General features: G+C 41.7%; 1 protein-coding gene across 21 annotated transcripts in view; it reads right to left on the bottom strand.

Moving 5' to 3' along the window:
- Positions 1 to 22,111, bottom strand: part of TRMT9B (tRNA methyltransferase 9B (putative)) — a 67,146-nt gene that overhangs the window by 14,501 nt on the left and 30,534 nt on the right. For 11 of the 21 annotated variants that reach the window (XM_049866115.1, XM_049866110.1, XM_049866122.1 and 8 more), the window contains 2 exons: positions 10,755 to 10,952; positions 5,403 to 5,557 (listed from right to left, as the gene is read on the bottom strand). In XM_049866115.1, coding sequence (XP_049722072.1) covers positions 5,403 to 5,556 — 154 coding nt within the window. In that variant the 5' untranslated portion in view covers position 5,557; positions 10,755 to 10,952. Of the gene's footprint in view, positions 1 to 5,402; positions 8,775 to 10,754; positions 10,953 to 15,647; positions 15,665 to 22,111 lie in introns of those variants that run through there. The other 10 variants (XM_049866112.1, XM_049866113.1, XM_049866114.1 and 7 more) reach the window with 4 other exon arrangements.

Here is a 22,111-nt window from a genome sequence, read left to right as displayed (position 1 = left end):
ATAGCTCCCTCATATCCCAGAGACAGTGCAGTCTCTTAACATCAGTTACCGTCACACACGTATTTCGTAATGTATGCATATAGGTTACAGCATTTATTTCCAGACATTCTTACCACTTGTTGGCTATATAAAACAAAACATCGCCAACAGCTTTTCCATGGATGTAAATAATTTTAGACTAAAATATCCTTTTCAAGTTTTTTTATTTGAATTTCAATGAAAAAAAGAATTTTTAACAACTTATCATTCAATCCATGTAACTGCTGAGTTTTAAATGACGTCTTAACTCCACGTACTACTGTGACAGAGAGCTCTTTTTTTCTTAAGTAGACCATTTTTTTGACATTTACTTTCCAGTGACAGAGACCCCATGAGTCAGGATTTATGTGGCTCAAAGATTTAGATCAACCAGATTGTTACGGATTGAATTGTGTTCCCCCAAAATGTGTGTCCAATTGGCTAGGCCATGATTCCCAGTATTGTGCGGTTTGTCCTCCATTGTGTGACCTCATGTAATTTCCTTTGTGTTGTAAATCCTAACCTCTAGGACATTAATGAGCCAGGATTAGAGGCAGTTATATTAATGAGGCAGGACTCAATCTACGGATTAAGTTGTTATCTTGAGTCAATCTCTTTTGAGATATAAAAGAGAATTAAGCAAAGAGGAGAAGGACCTCATGTCACCACGTAAGAAGTGCCAGGAGTGGAGCAGGTCCTTTGGACCTGGGGTTCCTGCATTGAGAAGCTTCTAGAGCAGGGGAAGATTGATGACAAGGACCTTTCCCCAGAGCTGACAGAGACAGAAAGTCTTCCGCTAGAAATATCTCCCTGAATTCAGACTTCTAGCCTTCTAAACTGTGAGAGAATCAATTTCTGTTAAAGCCATCCTCTTGTGGTATTTCTGTTATAGCAGCATTAGGTAAGTAAGACACAGATCTCACTGATATTATCGATGAAGAAGGTAAAAACACTAGTGAATGAATAGCCATCTGGAAACAAAGCTTTCATCCAGCACCTTGTATTACATTCTAGCACAGACATACCATCTAATTCCTTTCCAGAAATATTAAAAAATATATCAATCAGAGATTTTTATATCTACAGGTATAAGCTATATATTTTTCTGCCTCAAAAATCTACAGCTATTTAAAGATAATTAGTTTGCTACTTCTGAAATACATCACAACACTCTTTAACAACTTCTCTTAATAGGTACTTTTCAAAGTTATACAAAGACACTAAAAGCATAATTAAGGCTCACTGGTGCCAGCTGAGACAGTGGAGAGTCTGCGTGTTAAAAAATTCCAACATTATTATTTCAGTGTAAATGATTGGGTTCTTGGAAACATTTTAGATCAAATAGCCACTGTTCCTGATGATGCTCGTGGAGAAAGAATACCCACTATTTGAGGGCAATCATGGGGAAAATATCATTCACAAAGTATTTTGAAATTAAAATCCTATGTATTTCAGAGATGATAGTCATACATTAAGAAAGATAACCTCACAATTTTTTTTCTTTGCTTTTTTTATTGGCTCAGGGATTACATTTAGAGAAATGGAAGAGAAACTTCAAAGATACTAATAAAAACAAGTTCATAGACCAGTAAAGCTAGAAGGAACTGTTCGGAGAGTGTCATGGATTGGACTGTGTCCCCCAAAAATATATGTATCAATTTGGCCAGGCCGTGATTCCCAGTATTGTGTGATTGCCCACCATTTTGTCATCTGATGTGATTTTCCTATGTGTTGTCAATCCTACCTCTATGATGTTAATGAGATGGGATTAACAGCAGTTATGTTAATGAGGCAGGATTCAACGTACAAGATTAGGTTATGTCTTAAGCCAATCTCTTTTGAGATATGAGAGAAGTGAGCAGAGAGACACTGAGACCTCATACCACCAAGAAAGAAGAGCCAGGAGGATAGTGTGTCTTTTGGATCTGGGGTTCCTGCACTGAGAAGCTCCCAGAGCAGGGAAAGATTGATGACAAGGGCCTTCCTTCAGAGCCAACAGAGAGAAAGCCTTCTTCTGGAGCTGGCATCCTGAATTTGGACTTTTATCCTCCTAGACTGTAAGAGGATAAATTTCTCTTATTAAAGCCACCCCCTTGTGGTATTTCTGTTACAGCAGCACTAGACAACTAAGACAGAGAGCAACTGACAATAATGAGGAAACGGAGGTCTCTTCAAATCTAAACAGCTCCTGAAATATCTCCAGCGCCCCTGGCACATTTGATTTATCCCACATTCATTTCTAATGGCATTCACTCTCAAGGGCAGTAGTGGAACTCCCAAGTACGATGCAATTAGCCATTTTATAAGTGCACATATAGCAATGCTAGAAAGGGAAGATTTTATCCTAATGAGGAAATGAAGACTATTGCCAGGCCTAGTCACCCCATTATCTTAAGTGTGAAGAAGTAAACCGGAACATGAACGACGCCACAGCAAGCTCCCGCGTAACAATCAGGCTTCTTCACAGAATCTCATTAAATGACAACCTCGCGAGGAGCTAAAGAGAAATAAAAAAAAGTGCATGTTTACACGCGCCTCTGTTTTGTGTTCTGTACCACGCCACGCTAAAGACGAAAACAGATCGCTGCCTTGATTCAGTAAAACGCTTCAGTCCACTGTGGGCAAGTATTTGTTGAAAACAACTAGGTTAATCTGACTGTTTTCTCTGAAGTTTGCAAAAACAACTACTTTTTTTTTCACTCCTCCCACCTCCTTGGGAGTCCTTTGGCGAGATCTTAACCGAAAGAGAATTTGCTTTTCTGGTGAGAAAGAGAAGAGTATAACCTATGTGTTTCCTACTTTATATACGTTTCTTGAGGCCAGAGATGAAGGCATGTATTTCACTCTGCAGGCACAGTGGCTGCCACACAGTAGTGGTTTATATTTTTACTGACTCAGTGAGGGAACGGTAATTAGAGAATAATCTACCATATTAAATCTGACCTCAGAGCTCCGAGTAATAAGAGTTAAGAGGCAAACTGAATCTTAATTATTGAAAAGGTAATTTTTATTATATATATACATAAACAAAATTATCAGTCCTGTTAGGACATTTGTCTGTGACTTACAATAAAAAGGTAAAAAAAAGTCTCACTCAAAAAAGAATTTCGCTCTGGTTTTTCTCGCCTTTCTAAGCGATCCAAGGAAAGATCTCAAGCCACAGAATGCCATCCGAGCATTGTCTAACAGACTCAATCTTACTGGCCAGGTCAAAGTATTTCCTGAGGGTACTTTGGCATACCTGCTGCCTTTGGATAACTGTCTTAGTTACCTAGTGCTATGACAACAGAAATACGAAAGGGGAGTATTGAGTCCTACCTCGTTAACATAACTGCCACTAATCCCATCTCATTAACATCATGGAGATAGGATTTACAACACACAGGAGAATCACATCAGTTGACAAAATGGTGGACAACCACACAACACTGGGAATCATGGCCTAGCCAAGTTGACACACATTTGGGGGGGACATACTTTAACCCATAACAATAACTAAAATTCTTTTCATTAGATTATAGTTTTTGCTCACTTAGTCCCTGATATCTGCTGTCCACACTTAATTTCCATCCATGAGCCATTATCACAAAAGAGCTTGCTTCGGGAATGGGGAGACATGCTTAATAAAATTTTAGTTAACTACAAGTTACACACTAAATATCTTACAGGTATTTTTGCTTAGCTTGTTTTAGTGTTTTCACTTTGTTTATATATTTGTCTAGATTTTTGCCTTGTAGATTTTTTTAATTTTTATGTGGTCAAAGATATCAACCTTTTATCATTTCTGGATGTTTTGGTGTTAGACACAGAGAGAGTCCTCATGCCTCTGAGACTATTTTTAAAATAACGTAATTGTCTTCTAGGGCTTTGATGATTTCATTTTCTTCTACTTAAAACCTCTGCTTCATGTGGAATTTATTTTGATGTCGGGTATGCAAAATTAACTCTCATGATGACGATAACGAGGATGATAATGATTTTCATATATCTATGGCGTTGTCCTGAAGCTATTAAACAATCCCCTTGCTCCCATTGATTTTAAGTTTCCAGTACTTTGCGTGAACGGTAGGTGGTAAGAGTTCCAAACTCACTGCTTCCTCTGAAACCAGAATCATTTTTTTAAAAAATTGACATGATAGAGATTGTTTTCAAAAACTCTCAATTTCTATGTGACATACAGCCTTTTTCTAAATTTCCCACTGCTTCCACTGCCTTTAACAAGCCCAAAGCCCTGGCTCGTACATGTTTCTCTTACCAGTATTTAGAGTGAATGTCAAACTAGGCAGAATTTGTAAGTACAGGTTTATGATTATAAATGCTAGAAATTTTTAGAAAGCAGTTTTAGGGGGAAATGCCTTATCTGGGAAGGTTGAAACACAATTTTCACTATAAATCTATATTGTTGTTGTTCTTAAAAAAAAACACATACACACCAAACCTGTTGCTGTCGAGTCAATTTAGACTCATAGCAACCCTACAGGACAGAGGAGAACTGCCCCATAGGGTTTCCAAGGAGCAGTTGGTGGATTCGAACTGCTCACCTTTTAGTTAGCAGAACACTTATCCACTCTGCCACCAGGGCTCCAAATGTTATATTGTTAGGTGCCATCAAGTCAGTTCTGACTCATAGCAGCCCTATAGGACAGAGTAGAACTGCCTCATAGGGTTTCCAAGGAGTAGCTGGTGGATTCAAACTGCCAATTTTTTGGTTAGCAGCCGAGCTCTTAACCACTGTGCCATCAGGGCTCTGTGGCACGTCTTAAATCTTAGTCTTAGATCTACTGAGCTGTGGCTTACCACTTCTCAGGTCAGAAAGATACTGAGCCAAAGTCCACTAGGCTAATCAGTGGTTATGAAGATATGATCTAAAATGAAGATATGATCTAAGTATAAAGATATGATCTAAGTATAAAAGGCCTACAGAACCATTAAGGGAAAGGATCTATGAAATCAATTTCAGGTATAGGACCTCTTCCATGATCCCATAATTCTGGCTCTTCTGTAGAAACCTTGAGAACCACTCAAGGTGGGCCACCAGTGCAAAACGTTGTATTTACAAATGTGAATGTCTCTACATTTAAAAAGGGCCACTTCACAAGTGGTCACTTCAGTCCTGAGCTTTTCAGTCAATGTCAGGTCATTTTGGTGGAAGGGGTATGCACAGAGGCTCTGAAAAGATCACCACTGTCTAAATGTAGATTTGGGGAACCTTTCTCCTAGCTACCTTGACAATAAGTATTTCTGCTATAACGTGAGTGTTCTAGGCACTGGGGTGCCAAGGATACAATTTCAGTCTTCTTCTTAGAATTGAAATGAAAACTGAATCTGAAAAGGAAAGGCAAGATGGACTATATTTTCCACCCTGGGGCAGGACCCTGGGTTACCTATGTCAGCAATGAGGCTCCCTGGCCTCTGCTCCTGGAGGAACTGGCGGACACGAGGCCAGGCTTTGCTCTGCAGGTCGCTGAGGTAAGCCGCGGTGTTCTCGTACACCTGGTGTACATGCTGCTTCTCCAGCTGGGCCGCTTCATGATCCATCCTGGGGAAAAGAGGGCCAACCCAAGGAAAGCAGGTCACGGCATGCACCAGATGGCTGAGGGATAGTGCAGACTTCCCCAAACTGGGCACCTACAACTGCCAAGTCCCTGTGTGGTACACAATGTTAAAGCAAGAAAGGTTGACGGTTCCAGTCCTCCCAGAGGCACCTCAGAAGAAAGGCGTAGCAATTTACTCCCAAAATATTAGTCTTGGAAAACTCTGTGGCGCAGAGTTCTACTCTGACACACGTCATGCGCTGGCGTTGACTCATGGCAACTGTGTACAGGTACAACTGCAAAAGCTGTGCTGTTCTTACATTTCCTTACAAGCTGCAAAGAACACTACCTTCACTGTAACATCATCACAGTAGCCCAAAAGCTAGTAAATGCTTACTTTTTACCCATGAAATAAGGTTCAGAAAATAATGGTTTGGCAATGAAGTAATAACCATTGTAAGTTTTTCTGCAAATACGAAAAGGGGAAAGGAATACACAGTGAAAACTGAGAGAGTCAGAGCTCAACAGGACTGCCTTGTTTTTTTGGGTCTCCAAGTTTTCCACCTCAAACAGGGTGCAGTCTTACCACATTTCTTTCTTTTATAAAAAAATTTTTTTACTTAGCATTATGGGAAAGTTTACATAGCAAATTAGTTACCCCATCCAATAGTTTGTACATAAAGCGCTCCAGGGCATTGGTTGTGTTCCCTACAACGTGTCAACACACTCCCCACTTCTGTCCTAGGTTCCCCTGATTTTCTATCCTTTACCCTTTTTTTATTGCACGTTTTAGTGGAAGGTAGTTTGAGTCTTCCTTCTCTGACAGGGTTCTGCCTCGCACAGGCTCCGGCTTTCGCAGCTTTTGCTGTTTATTGAGTGATTCTGAAGAGATTCGCATACAGTGATGCAAAAGAAGCCAGAAAATGAGAGTTGGAAAGGTCGGTAAAGACCTGAGAGCTTGGATTTAATAAGGATCAAAAATACAGTGAAGGAAAAAAGAGATAGAAATACATCATTATATATTTGTTATTAATTTTATATCTATTCGCAATAGGGCTGGCAAATAGATTTATACCCTCTAACTTCAACTGGTCAAATAACTGACTATACATGAATCCATGCAACCAAAATTAGTTTGAACCTTTGTATTAAAAAAATAAAACCCAAAATAAGTGCTGATTTCTACAGCCAAGAGGGTTAAAAAGTCTTGCTGTTAAGTGCAGAGGTATAATAAGTTGGAGTTTAATGTATTACATTAAAGCTACTGATGTTCATCTCCAGTGTGATAAACATTTGAAGCAGGGCATTGTCAGTCAGCCGGCTTCTGCATAAAACCACACGCCTTAAAATGAGTGCAGGAGAAATTGGGAACTTTACCTTAGACCTCAGCTTAGAAGCACAAGCAGGAGAGAGAGAAATTCTACAAAAATTACATCACCGTGCAACTTACAGGGTTGCTATGAGTCCAAATCCACTTAACGACAATTTTTTTTTTATGCAACTTTTATTTTTTAACATTTCTTTTCTTGCACTTTAAATTGCACTTATCGGAAGTATCGGTTCAAGAATGGCCCAAAGGAGGTCAAGCCACTGTGTTTCTTAGGATCTTGTTAACCTGCCTTGCAAAGAAAGTAGCAAACTTGAAAAATCTAATGGAGCTAGCCAGTCGCCATCGAGTCTATTCTGACTTGTAGCGACTGTACAGGACAGAGTAGAACTGGCCCATGGGGTTTCCAAGGAGCAGCTGGTAGATTCAAACTGCTGACCTTTTGGTTAGCAGCCAAGCACCAGGGCTCCAAGGCATACAAACCAAGTGACTTCAGGTCATTCGATGTGTTTGAAAAGCTGACCACTACAAAAGGAAGGAAGGGAGAGAGGCCCGGAGAAAGGACGCTTATTCTGTGTTTCCTAAAGAGTGGACCCAGGAGCAACATGAAGGCATGAAGGCATTGCTGGAGGCAATTTTACGTCAAGATCAGTATTTTTTTTTTTTTTTTTAACAGTGAGCCATTAATTTGAAAGGAGCAGAGGATCTGTCAAGAACAGTAGTGACAAGTCATTTCCGGAGACTTCAAGTTTTATGGAATATTTGATCACCCCATACCTGGCTCATGCACTTGTGCAAAGTATTTGCAACACTAGGCATTTAAAAGATCAAGATACTTAAAAAATTTTTTTTTAGATTTTAGTGAAAGTATACACAGCCAAAGATCCCCACTATTCCAATAATCTCTACATGGATGATCCAGCGACATGATTACATTCTTCAGGTTGTACTACCATTCTTCACTATCCTTTCCCAGATTATTCCATCACCATTACCTTAAACCCACTGCCCCCTAAGCTTCCCATCCAACCTTTAGACGTGCGGTTGTCAATTTGATCTCATAGAGATAATTCTTTAAAAGAGCACAATGCTCAAAGCAAACATGCTTTACTAATTAAGACAAGCCATTTTTTTGGTTCAAAGAAGACTTGAGGAGATACCTTTTTGGTTTAAGGTTTAAAGTTTAAAGATTATCTCAGGGCAATAGTTTCAGGGGTGTATCCAGCCTCGATGGCTCTAGAAAGTTTGGATTCCATTGAAAATTTGATATTCTGTTCCACATTTCCCTCCCCCCCACTTTTGATCAGGACTCTTCTACAGATTCTATGGATCGAAATACTTTTTAAATATTTCTGCTTATTCTCTCTTCCTTTGTGGGACTGTGCCTTGGAACCCCAAGTGAAGCTGAGGCCTGCTAGCCATGACTGACAGGAGTGGGCCCATGATGCAATCTAGGCCAATCAGTCTCCCCTGAGAAGCTGACTACTGAATGGAGACAAACAGGATAAGAGGTGGCTGGTGTCAAATGGTAATGCCAATGGTATAACCCTAAAGTAATGGGCCCCAAATTTCTTCCCCATTCCTAACTTTCCTAAAGGTCCCTAGGTGGTACATTTTGTGCTTGATTGCTAACTTAAAGGTTGGCAGTTCGAACCCACCCAGCAGTACCTCGGAAGAAAAGACTTGGTGATCTGCTTCCATAAAGATTGAAACACCAAACCAAACCCACTGCTGTTGAGTGGATTCTGACTCATAGCGACCCTGTAGGACAGAGTAGAACTGCCCCATAGAGTTTCCAAGAAACGCCTGGCGGATTTGAACTGCCAACCTCTTGGTTAACAGCTGTAGCACTTAACCACTACACCACCAGGGTTTATAAAGATTACAGTCAAGAAAACCCTATGAAGCAGTTCTACTCTGAGTTGAAATCGACTTGATGGCAACTAACGACAACCACTTAAATTCCCTGAGGTTTGATTTTCAGCTCTTCCTTCTGTTGTATCAGCTACTTAGCACACTCCTAATGAATCCCTTTTTGCTGAAGTAAGAATTATTTTCATGTTTGCAGTCAAAGGACTTTAATTATTACAGACTTGAAGAGTTCTTCACAACCACAGCACACACCTCAGAAGGGATGTACTGTGGTGATCAGCGTGCCCAGCAGGGCTCCCTGCCAATAGATGAAAGGACTCTCTTGGAGCCCTCCAGCAACAGGGTATACTTGGAACATCCTGTCAGCAATGCCAGCCTAAGGGAAGATCAGAGTGGTTGTCACAGTGCTGCCATCTTTGCTGTCTTTCCTTATTTTTGTTCCTACTGCCACAACTTAATATCTCAGCTATTATTACAACCTTCTAGCTGGTCTCTCTGTCCCCCTCTCCACCCTGACACCTCCCCACACATCTACCCCCTCACCTCTATGCACAATGCTAGGAGATTGCAACGTTCCCTTCTCATTAATATTCACTTACGGAGGCGCACACACACACTGCTAGGGTAAAAGGCAGCTGCAGAGACAACATAAAATGTATTATTGCTGGCTGTAAAACATTATTTTCCCTGCAAGAATCCAGGAAAAGCAGACTAGAGCTTCTACTCCATGCCAGTGCTGGATTGATTTGCCTATAACATCTCTTTGCTAATATCCCCTCCCTGCTGAAAACCTTTGAGGGGGCCTCTACTGCTTATGGAAACCTGGTGACACAGTGGTTAAGAGCTCGGCTGCTAAACAAAAGGTCGACAGTTTGAATCTACCAGCTGCTCCTTGGAAACCCTATGGGGCAGTTCTACTCTGTCCTATAGGGTCACTATGAGTTGGAACTGACTTGATGGCAATGGTTTTTTTTTTTTTTTTTTTAGTTTCTACTGCCTATGTGGTAAAGATTGCACTCCTCTGTCTGGCATTCAAAATCCTCCATGCCCTGGCCCCAGCCTACCTTTCCAGTCTTATTTCATGTAACTAAGGAGTCTTGGTGGAGAGTGGTTAAGCACTTGGCCACTAACTGAGAGGTCAGAGGTTTGAACCCGCCAGCTGCTCTGCTGAGAAAGATGTGGCAGTCTGCTTCTGCAAGATTATAGCCTTGGAAACCCTATGGAGTAGTTCTACTTTGTCCTATAGCGTCACTATGAGTCAGAATTGACTAGAGGGCAATTTTTTTTTTTTCTGTAAGTACTGTAATTGGAACTCTTGGCTCCACCCAAAGTCATCTGCTCACCGTTCCCCGAGTGGACCTTGTATAGTTCCTCATTCAAGTCCTTGCTGAAGTTTTGCTTAAATGCTCTCCGATCTCTTTACCCTTCCAAAATCTTACCTGAAAAATCTAGCACAGCTGCTGCTTTCAGTATTTCTGAATACCCCAAACTTAGGATCTCTATTACTCTTAGGGTGTTTCTCCTGATACTACCTTGAAATCTCACCTTTGTTCCCAGCTAGATTATAAACTCCCAGAGACCAGCAGGAGTCCCTGAGTGGTGTAAATGGTTAACACACTTGGCTGCTAATCAAAAAGTTGAAGCTTCCCACTCAGAGGTACCTCAGAAGAAAGGTCTGGGAATTTTCTTCTGAAAAATCAGCTACTGAAAACCCTGTGGAGGACAGTTCTCTGACACATGGGGTCACCAGGTGTTGGAATCAACTCGACGGCAACTGTTTTTTTTGGAGAACAGGAACCAATCTGTAATTTTTACTTACTCTGTACGACCATTTTGAAATCCTTTTCCCACCTAGCACAAAAATAAACACCAAGTTACTTTTTATCAATCACATTGTCATAAATATAAAATTACAGGTACTGGGGCTGATAAGGTTTATTGACTAGGCGCATTGCCACACAACCGTATTGCCTGAATTGCGGTAATAGCTGAAAGCCACTCACCTGAGTCATCTTGCGATCACAGGAGAATCGCTCCTCCTCTTGGTGAATCTGGCAGCTACCACCTCAAACTGAGGGTTGTTTCTTCTGAGTAACTCTGTGTGTAACGTAAACGAGAAATCACAGGAGCGAAATCAAACGGTGAGGTACTTCACACGATGAATCATTTTGTAGGAGTCTCTGAAGGGAATACAGGCCCTGCTAGAAAAACAAACAAATACTTCATGATATTTTTACATAATAAAAATATTGAACTAGCCATTGCACAGGTTGGCCTCTTGACCCATGCTGAGCACTAGGGATGAGAAAGCACTGTTGATACATGAAGTGTGAATTATAAGAAGTGTAAGAGCAGTTTATAAATCAAGTCCTAAGCTTTCTGTAAAATATACAGGGCTTTTTCTAAAAAAAACTACATTTGATGATGTCATCTTGTTCCTGGAAAAATTACAAGCATGGAGAATCAACTCTGAATCCAGTGGCTTAATTGAATGGATACCATTTAAGAAGATACTACTAAATGTTATTAAATCATTTCAGGCCAATTTGATTGCCCAATATTTGGTCAGATTATCAGCTACTTCCAGGTCACCTTGATGAGTACTCCAAGTCATTCTTCATTGTTCCATTTTTTAATTTTTCTTTTTCACAATAGAGTAGGTCTGTCATCAAGAGCTCCTGTTGTTGTTGTTGTGTGCCAGAGTCGATTCTGACTCCTAGTGACCCTACACGACAGAGTAGAACTGCCCCATAACATTTCCAAGGAGCAACTGGTGGATTCCAACTCCCAACCTTTTGGTTAGCAGCCTGAGCTCTTAACCACTGTGCCACCAGGGTTCTCAAAAGGCTCCTAGTTACTAAAATATGCCTGTCACAGGCCAAAAAGCTACAGAATGGTGTCCTGTGAGGACAAGCCCATCCAACAAAACCTCCAGGCCTGAGTCCTCCTCTACAAATGATTTTGGATACCTGGTGGTGCAGTGGTTAAGAAGTCAGGGTGCTAAACAGAAGGTTGGCAGTTCAAACCAAGGCAGCTGCTCCTTGGAACCTTATGGGGCAGTTCTACTCTGGCCATTAGAGTCGCTATGAATCAGAATCAACTTGAAGGCAAGCTTTTTTTTTTTTTGAGACGATTGGACCTTAATTAGATCTCATTCTTAGCCACTATCCCTAGTCCCCATATCCTTTATGTAGACACCATGCTGCCACTAATTGTACTTCTCATCACACACAAAGGAGCCCCAGTGACACAACAGTAAAGCCCTTGGCGACTCACTGAAAGTCTGGCAGTTAGAACCCACTCAGTGACCCTGCAGGAGAAAAACCTGACAATCTGCTCCCGCAAAGATTACAGCCTAAAAAAGCCAATGGGGCAGTTCTACTCTGTCACATGGGGTGGCTAGGAGTCAAAAACTGACTTGATGGCACCTAGCGACAATGACGACACACACAGTAAGTCTCAGGACTGGGTGGGGTGGGGTGGGTGCACACTTGCTTCCCTCTGCTCTGCACCCCGCCCCCCGTCTGAGCCACTATCTAAGAATCGCTGATACGCTGCTCTCATAGCAGGCATTTTTGCAAGCTGCTCTCCGGTCTTCTGAATTTGCATGTTAATTAATTTGCAATTAAGCTCCAGTCACCTCTCCATCACATGCAGGTATGCTGTCTTTGCCAGTGAGAGCCACAGAGGTTCACTTTCAGAAAGAGGGCTCAAGAAAAGGGAGCAGAAGAGCTGCCAACCAAAGGGTCCCTTCTTTCCTTCTGCGGTTTTAGAGGCTGCCTGAATTATACGGAGATGAGGTTTGCTTCCAGTGTCCATGTGGTCCCCATACCTCAGGCTGTGCCCTGGATGTGCCCCTCCAGGCCCTGACCTAGTCTCTTCCAGTGTCACCAGCAGACATGGCTGCCTAGGTGCTTTCCTTTCAGGTGTCAGCAGCTAAGAGTATTAGCTCTCTCAGAGAAGCTACTTCATGCTAACAAACGTGAGTGTCAGTGCCTTAGTCAGCATTATGGATTGAATTGTGTCTCCCCAAAAAACTTACGCTGCAGTCATAACCCCCGGTACCTGTGACTGTGACCTTGTTTGGAAATAGGTCTTTGAAGACGTTATCAGTTAACATGAGGTCATACGGGAGCAGAGTGGGTCCTAATCCAGTATGAGAGGTGTCTTATAAAGGAGAAGAGACGGCAAGACTGACAGAGGAAGACAGAGGGAAGACTCCCTGATGACGGAGTTCACATAGTATCTGAAGAACAACTAAGTCAGGTGGGTATGAAGCTCAGGAGAGCAGGCTGGATTAGAGATAACTAGAAAATCATCCCTACCTAGGACTCGGCAGTTAGGGCAGTTAGGACGTTTCTAACTGAAATCCACAGATTTAATGCAGAGTAAGAAAAGGAATGAAGTTAGAACACCAAAGATGACCAACATTTACCCCTACATTTGTCCTACTGTGGTGGCTTTCTGTTGCTATGATGCTGGAAGCCATCCCACTGGCATTTCACGTATCAGCAGGGACATCTATGATGGAAAGGTTTGGGGCTTACAGACTAAGGGGGGCTAGGAAAAAAAACATGTGAATCTACTCTTGAAGATTAGCCATTGAAAACCCTATGGATCACGACAGAATATTGTCTGATACAGAGCTAGAAGCTGAGCCCTGTAGGTCAGAAGGCACTTAAAATACACAGTGGCCACAACAAAGGACCTGAGCATACCAAGGATCGTGAAGGTGGCACAGGACCAGCAATGTTTTATTCTGTTGTGCATAAAGTTGCTATGAGTTGGAGCGACTCAATGGCAGCTAACAGCAACATCATAATTAAATTTAATACCAGAAATACTGACTGAGCAGCTACTAAGCACCAAGTACTGAACAGCTGCTTTGGAAGCCAGGAGAAGAATGAAAAGTGTGTGGTCTCCACTCTCAAGAAGCTACAGGCCAATATAAGAGTAAGAGTAACAGCTGAACAACAATATTAGGGAGCAAGCTATGATTTATTGATAAAAATGAAAAGCATAGATATTAAACAATATCAGCTTTTACAATTCGGGTGACACTTTGACTCTAAGTATAAAACCAAAAAACCCATTGCTGTCAAGTCAATTCCAACTCATAGTGACCCTACAGGACCGAGTAGAGCTTCCCCAAAGGGTTTCCAAGGCTGTAATTTTTACAGAAGCTGACTGCCACATCTTTTTCCTTCTAAATAACACAGTACCTAGAACAGGGTTCTAATCCCTACTCTTCTCAGAAGGATTACAATAGAAACCATAGGAAACGGAACTTGGGACATTTCTAATAGGAATCCTATGAGCAGAACAATCTCAGAGCTTCAAGACAGCACACTGTGCGGCAGTGGCTGAATGTGGCCCTCTCTAGAATCTCCACAGGGACTAGAAAGTTACTTCTGAGCAATATTGGCTCAAAGAGAGTGGACACAATGAGGGGAGTATATTTTAGAGGGAAGTCCTGGGGGGTGCGAAGTTACCCAGCTCAGCTGCTCACAGAAACATTGGCGGTTAGAGTCCACCCAGAGGCACCTTGAAAGAAAGGCCTGGTGATCTGCTTTTGAAAAAAGTAGCCACTGAAAACTCTATGGAGCGCGGTTCCACTCTGACACACATGGGGTCGCCATGGAACAGCAATTTTTTTTTTTTTTTTTGTCTTTTATATTTTAGGGGAAAGAAATTGAGTATTCCCAAAGAAGGCTTTGATTTACTGAAAATGTTCTAGGATTACATGTCTAAATTGACTTCACTTAGGAATAGGATAGACCCTTAATGAGACGGATTGACACAGTGGCTGTGACAATGGGCTCACACATAGCAGTGATTGTGAGGATGATGCAGGACCGGGTAGTGTTTCGTTCTGTTGTACATGGAGTGGCTGTGAGTTGGAACAGATACACAGCACCTAACAACAACAGGAATAGGATATTACGTCCAAAATCTAAGTCAAGGAAATCAAATGTGGTAATATCTGGGTGGAGAGTGTACTGGGGGGGTGGGGGGGGGTGATTCCAGGAGAACAACACAAAAAGTAGGAAAAAGGACTGGAAGCACAATATTGATTATGAGATCTGTTATTAAAGGTTGGCCTGTACAGGCAGTGACTAGGCCATATTCACTGTAACTATATTACGATTCCTTTTGATTTTGTAGATTAGAGAATGCCAGGAAAGAACAAGAAAATCGAATATGAGATTTTTTTTTTTTTTTTTAATGATAATATAATACCCAGCTTTCTCCAGGCTTCCTCTGCTGCTGGTGTCAATTTGACAAAACCAGCTCTCAGCCTGCGTTAAGATAAAAGTAATAGGGTGCCCGGAACATCAGTGCGGAAGAGGATTGCCCCGATATAAGGAAAGGCAATACCTGAGCAGAAGCGGATGTTGTTACCGTCGTTGTCTTCCTTCTCGGGAAAGGAGGTTTAGGCAGGATGGGGAATGGGGGACCCCACAGTCACTGCACTGGCAAAAAATCATTCAAAAAAAAGCTCTGAAACGTTCACTTAAAGCTCAATAGAAACTGTTAAAAAAAAAAAAAGAAGAGAGATTTAAAAAAAAAAGCTCTGATGTGAAGACTGTGGTCATCAGCTACAAAGCAGCCACGTGGTGATTTTCTCGGAGTGGAATCGAGAGGATGAATTGTGTATCAGTGTATTTCATAAAATATATTTATAATGTGATTGACTCAAAAGAGGTGCCCATGGAATTATCACTATTTTTATACATAATCTGATTCTATATTGAAGGTTCAGGAAGGCGCATACAAAGTAGAGTAACATCTGAACTGTCTAGTGACTTATTCTGGAAATGCCATCTCCTCCATCTCAATCCTCTTATCCTCCCTCTCCTTTCCTGCTGCCTCGGCCTGAGGCTTTAGACCCTCACCTGGTCCAGGAGGTCCCACTCTTGTGGATTTCACAGTCCAGCAAAATCTCAAAGTGATAGAGGATCCAGGAGCCAGATGAAGAATAAAAAAAAAAAAAAAAATTTTTTCATACTAAATATTTTAAAAATCTATGGGGCGCTTCTACTCTGTACTACAGGGTCGCTATGAGTCAAAATAGACTCGACGGCACTGGGTTTGGTTTTTGGGTATCATTTCCTATCACCATAACTGCATAAACAAATGGGCAATTCATTCCTTCCAAAAGTTGTAAGGCCATAAAATCCTTTAAAATTGAATGACAGTTAGCTTTATGAAAAACTTTCTACTTTTTTTTTTTTTTTTAAACTTTCTAAGCTGTCTTTAATGTTCTCATTTCACTATAGATTGGTGAAAACATGGTCACAAACCAACACTGGCATAAAGAACTAAACCTGGGGGACTAGGTTAATGGTCTCCAATAGAGTAAGGACCTCCAGGCCCACCAGGCTCCTCACCTTCTCAGTTCTGTGCCCCGAAGTTCATCCTTTACATTACCACCCCCCAGCTCTTCTCTTGTGTTGTCCCACTCCCACCCCATGTCCTGTGCTCTAGCAAAGCGACTCATGGTAGCCAGTCAAGGACTGTGTGTTACAATGAGACAGAGACTTTGCACCAGAATGTAAATCAACGCACCGCTTCTTTTACTGAGAAACTCTTGCTGCAATTGAAGATAAAAGCAACAAAAGCATCCCCCTAGTGATTTAGTTGGTTTATATTCTGGTGTAAGCTCCTTATCTAATGCCACTGCTCCGCCTTGGTATATGCCATAGACACTTGACGTCTTTATGCTTTTGCTCAACTGCTTCCTCCTCCTGGAGCTTCCTTTCTCCTATGGACCATCTGACAAGAATAATTATCTTTGAAGGCTCCTCTTGTGTCTTATTCTCTATGAAGCTGTTCCTGTCCACCAGTAGGGTCCGCCACCTTGTGCTTCCTTGTGGCTCCACTGTACCACACAGATAGAGTCTCCACCTTGTGTTTGCTTGTAGCTCCACTGCACCATACAGATACACTTTGGTACTACAATGTGGTAGACATTGTTTGGCTTATTTTGGGTGCCTAACATCCAACTTTATGTCCTTTTAGGGCCAGCCTCATAGTATGCAGTATTGGTGGGATTCATGGTCTTGCCCCTCACCACACACACTGAAGCAGGAAGATCTACCCGCTCTCTGTCTCCTGGGGGGATGGCCTGGTCATATGGACTAGACTCAGTCAACCAGAAACTCCCATCCTGGACTCTGAATCCAAAGCAAGTCATTCAAAGGCAAAGGGACTGTGATGGTGTCCATCAGTGACTGAAGCCCACGCCAATGGCAGTAGTCTGTAGCCCTGACCAGCTGATTACTGCTAAAAGGCAGCCCTTGTTCTTTCTGCTCTTGTGCTTCTCAAGCTGCCTTGGTTCATGTCCATTTTCCAACTTAGGTTCTCTTGATTCTGTGGAGCCCCCAATGTATTCTGGAAAACTGGCTTTTCTGGTTAAGATAGCCAGAATTAATTTCTGTTGCTTGCAATTAAAAATGGTGAGCAATTAAAAAAAAAAAAAAGTTCCCTTGAGAACGGGAACCAGACAAGGATGCCCTTTATCACCGCTCTTATTCAACATCGTGTTGGAAGTCTTAGGCAGGGCAATTAGGCTAGACAAAGAAATAAAAGGTATCCGGATTGGCAAGGAAGAAGTAAAGTTATCACTATTTGCAGATGACATGATTATATACACAGAAAACCCTAAAGAATCCTCCAGAAAACTACTGAAACTAATAGAAGAGTTTGGAAAAGTCTCAGGTTATAAAATAAACATACAAAAATCACTTGGATTCCTCTACATCAACAAAAGGAACACCGAAGAGGAAATAACCAAATCAATACCATTCACAATAGCCCCCAAGAAGATAAGATACTTAGGAATAAATCTTACCAAGGATGTAAAAGACCTATACAAAGAAAACTACAAAGCTCTACTACAAGAAATTCAAAAGGACATACTTAAGTGGAAAAACATACCCTGCTCATGGATAGGAAGACTTAACATAGTAAAAATGTCTATTCTACCAAAAGCCATCTATACATTTAACGCACTTCCGATCCAAATTCCAATGTCATATTTTAAGGGGATAGAGAAACAAATCACCAATTTCATATGGAAGGGAAAGAAGCCCCGGATAAGCAAAGCACTACTGAAAAAGAAGAAGAAAGTAGGAGGCCTCACCTTACCTGACTTCAGAACCTATTATACAGCCACAGTAGTCAAAACAGCCTGGTATTGGTACAACAACAGACACATAGACCAATGGAACAGAATTGAGAACCCAGACATAGATCCATCCACATATGAGCAGCTGATATTTGACAAAGGACCAGTGTCAATTAACTGGGGAAAAGATAGCCTTTTTAACAAATGGTGCTGGCATAACTGGATATCCCTTTGCAAAAAAATGAAACAGGACCCATACCTCACACCACGCACAAAAACTAACTCCAAGTGGATCAAAGACCTAAACATAAAGACTAAAACGATAAAGATCATGGAAGAAAAAATTGGGACAACCCTAGGAGCCCCAATACAAGGTATAAACAGAATACAAAACATTACCAAAAATGATGAAGAGAAACCCGATAACTGGGAGCTCCTAAAAATCAAACATCTATGCTCATCTAAAGACTTCTCCAAAAGAGTAAAAAGACCACCTACAGACTGGGAAAGAATTTTCAGCTATGACATCTCCGACCAGCGCCTGATCTCTAAAATCTACATGATTCTGTCAAAACTCAACCACAAAAAGACAAACAACCCAATCAAGAAGTGGGCAAAGGATATGAACACACATTTCACTAAAGAAGATATTCAGGCAGCCAACAGATACATGAGAAAATGCTCTCAATCATTAGCCATTAGAGAAATGCAAATTAAAACTTCGATGAGATTTCATCTCACACCAGCAAGGCTGGCATTAATCCAAAAAACACAAAATAATAAATGTTGGAGAGGCTGCGGAGAGATTGGAACTCTCATACACTGCTGGTGGGAATGTAAAATGGTACAACCACTTTGGAAATCTATCTGGCGTTATCTTAAACAGTTAGAAATAGAACTACCATACAACCCAGAAATCCCACTCCTAGGAATATACCCTAGAGATACAAGAGCCTTCATACAAACAGATACATGCACACCCATGTTTATTGCAGCTCTGTTTACAATAGCAAAAAGTTGGAAGCAACCACGGTGTCCATCAACGGATGAATGGGTAAATAAATTGTGGTATATTCACACAATGGAATACTATGCATCGATAAAGAACAGTGACGAATCTGTGAAACATTTCATAACATGGAGGAACCTGGAAGGCATTATGCTGAGCGAAATGAGTCAGAGGCAAAAGGACAAATATTGTGTAAGACCACTATTATAAGATCTTGAGAAATAGTAAACCTGAGAAGAACACATACTTTTGTGGTTACGAGGGGGGGAGGGAGGGAGGGTGGGAGAGGGTTTTTTATTGATTAATCAGTAGATAAGAACTGCTTTAGGTGAAGGGAAAGGAAAAAAATTAAAAAAACTAAAAAAAAAGTATCCATAATTGTTACAATCCGTATCATTGAGATGTATGTGAGAATTCTCAGTCTGATTATCATGCTTATCTGGAAGAGAATGTAGTCAAAGCATCATTAATATTTCAGGAGAGAAATCTGGCAGCACACGGATACAGTGGCAAAAGGCAAATTAAGTTAACCACCTACTGTCGTAGGAATTATGTGCCCAAATAGGGCAAGTCTTTGGGGCACAACCCGGCTCCTGCAGTGAAGAGCATGAGGGCATGAGGAATGCAAGAAACCAGATCAGGCATTTGAATAACTGAAGGAAGAGAAAGACAAACTCAAATCACTTAATTCCGAACTCAAGATACAAGCTTGATGCTCTGATTTCTTGAAGCTGTAGGGCTAAGGCAGCTGAAAAATAAACTCAAAGGGAATTGCCTGGGGAAGAAAACTGGGCCCTGAGAATAGGAATGAGGATTTATGGATGTAACACCTCCTGCCTTGCCTGCCAAGGCCAATCTTTATTCCTGGGGGTCCTGCCAATCCCCCACCAGAGGGAGTGTCTTAAAGAGGCAGACAGCCACACCACCACATTCCCTCCACTTGTTAAGGTTTCCAGTCACTCTCCTGTGTGCCCCAGGGAGACAATTAATAAAGTCAAACCCAGAAGGCTTACATACCAGAACAATTACAGTTTGTTCAATTTAGAAAGACAGAGATCTGAGGTAAATGTCAACACAGAGAGATAGCCCAATGAGAGAGAAATATGATTTTAGATTGTGCCAAGTTTATCAATATGGGCCTACTTACCAGAGGCTCTGCATTCCAGGTGCCAGCCTGAGCAGGAGCTTACTCATTTGATACACTAAAATCTGGATTCAGTGGTAGTCTAGCCAAAGAGTTGAGATGCCATACATTTCTTGGTCAAAGAAGAGATATGATACTGCAGGATGGCCTGGTTCATGCCATGTAGGGACTACTGAGTTGGCTGGATGGTTAGCAACAGAATCACATTTTGGCGGAGAGTTAAAATGATGGACTCCTCAGAATTGCTCACAGTGTGAGAATATTCTTAACTCGAGGAAATAAGATGGCCAAGAGGCGCTCTTTCTCCAGTGCTTGCTCCTTTGGTGTCATGAGCAATGTGACCATGTGGGCAAGAGTGGAAGTATGTGGTCAATAACATAGTCCTCCTCTCAACAGGCTGGTCTTGCTATTGCAACTGCTGAGTGCTCAATGTACCAGCATTAGTAATGAACTCTGAGCCCGTGATATTACACAAGACTTCAAAGGAATCAGCCATTTGCCTGATAGTGAGTTCATTGTATGGGGCACTTTCCATCACAGCAACTGGAGGAGGATTCGATAGAGTAGACATTCAACCTGGATTTGGATTTTCTTTCCTTGTCTACTGTGCAACACCATCTACTGACAGCGCTCCTAGGAGGTTCTCTAAGGAAGCTCCCTTGACCTCAGGCTTCCAGTTTGGGTTTGGCCAATGAGAGGCATAAGCAGAATTTGGGAAGCGGTAGGAGGAGACAGAGGTCAAGTTATTTATCACCCCAACTCCCTCCTGTGGACCTAAGTTAAACAATGGGTTTGTGTCTCTACTGAAGGTCACAGATCCTGCTGGGCAGTCCTCTCCTGGTCTTCAAGTTCTTGTCAAGTTCTGGTACCCATTTGTTATGGGTCGATTCGTATCCCCCAAAAGATACGTTGAAGTCCTAATCCCCGGTGCCTGTAAATGTGATATTATTTGGAAGTAGGGTCTTTGTAGATGTAATTAGTTAAAATGAGATCATACCGGAGTAGGTTGGGCCCTTATTTAATATGACTTGTGTCCTTATAAAAAGTGGAGAAGACACGGAGACAGAGAGACACAGAGAAAAGACAGCTATATGATGATGGAGGAGAGTGTACAAGCCAAGGAACACCAAGGATTGCAGGAAACCATTGGAAGCTGGAGAGACGGATGGAATGGAGTCTCCCTCAAAGCCCTCCAGAAGAAACCAACCTCGCTGACACTGTGATTTTGAACCTCTAGCCCTGCAGAACTGTGAGAGAATAAATTTCTGTTTTTCCACTTTGTGATTCTTTCTTAAAGCAGGCCTAGGTGCCCTGGGGGCATAATGATTAAGAGCTCAGATGCTAACCCAAATGTCAGCAGTTCAAATCCACCAACTGTTCGTTGGAAACCTTAGGGGGCAGTTCTACTCTGCCCTATAGCGTAGCTATGAGTTGGAACAGACTCCAGGCACCTAACAACAACCACAGCAGGAAACTAATATGCAGGCCTTTCTCCTTGCTGTTTGAGGCTTAGCTACGGTAATGGCTTTCTGCTGTTGCTAACCCCAGGGTGCTTCATCATCTCCTGTTAGTTTCTCTTAACCTTGTCAACACTTTATAAATAGGCCTTTCAATAAACTCTCTTCGATAGTACTGGATATATGGTTTCCGCCTCCATACGTGCTGATACATCATCTTAACTCCTTATGTATAGTATGTCAGACAACATTGCTTCTGACCAAGAAATTCACTTTACAGTGAAAGAAGTAAAGCAATAGACAACGTCTTATTGCTGATCTTACCATGTACTCATCAACTAGAGTTCTCTGGTCTTGAATAATGGTGGAATGGCCTACGGAAGACTCAGTTAAGGTGCGAGTGGGAAACAGTATCTTCTGAACTTGGAATGTGGCCTTGTATGTATTATTCTGCGCCTGATGCTGTTTTTTCCCCACAGCCAGAGTTCTTCGGTATGGGAAACACGGGGTAGAAGTGAAGCAAAAATTCCCAGCAGCACCTTCAGTAGTTATACCTAACTATCCACTTCAAAAATATTTACTCCTTGTCATTATGCTTCTGGGTTTGCAGATTTAGAGGT

Source organism: Elephas maximus, chromosome 22 (genome assembly GCF_024166365.1).
Source record: "Elephas maximus indicus isolate mEleMax1 chromosome 22, mEleMax1 primary haplotype, whole genome shotgun sequence".
Classification (NCBI taxonomy): Eukaryota; Metazoa; Chordata; class Mammalia; order Proboscidea; family Elephantidae; genus Elephas; species Elephas maximus.
Note: the sequence above shows the minus strand (reverse complement) of the source record. Positions and strands in the feature narration are given on the sequence as shown.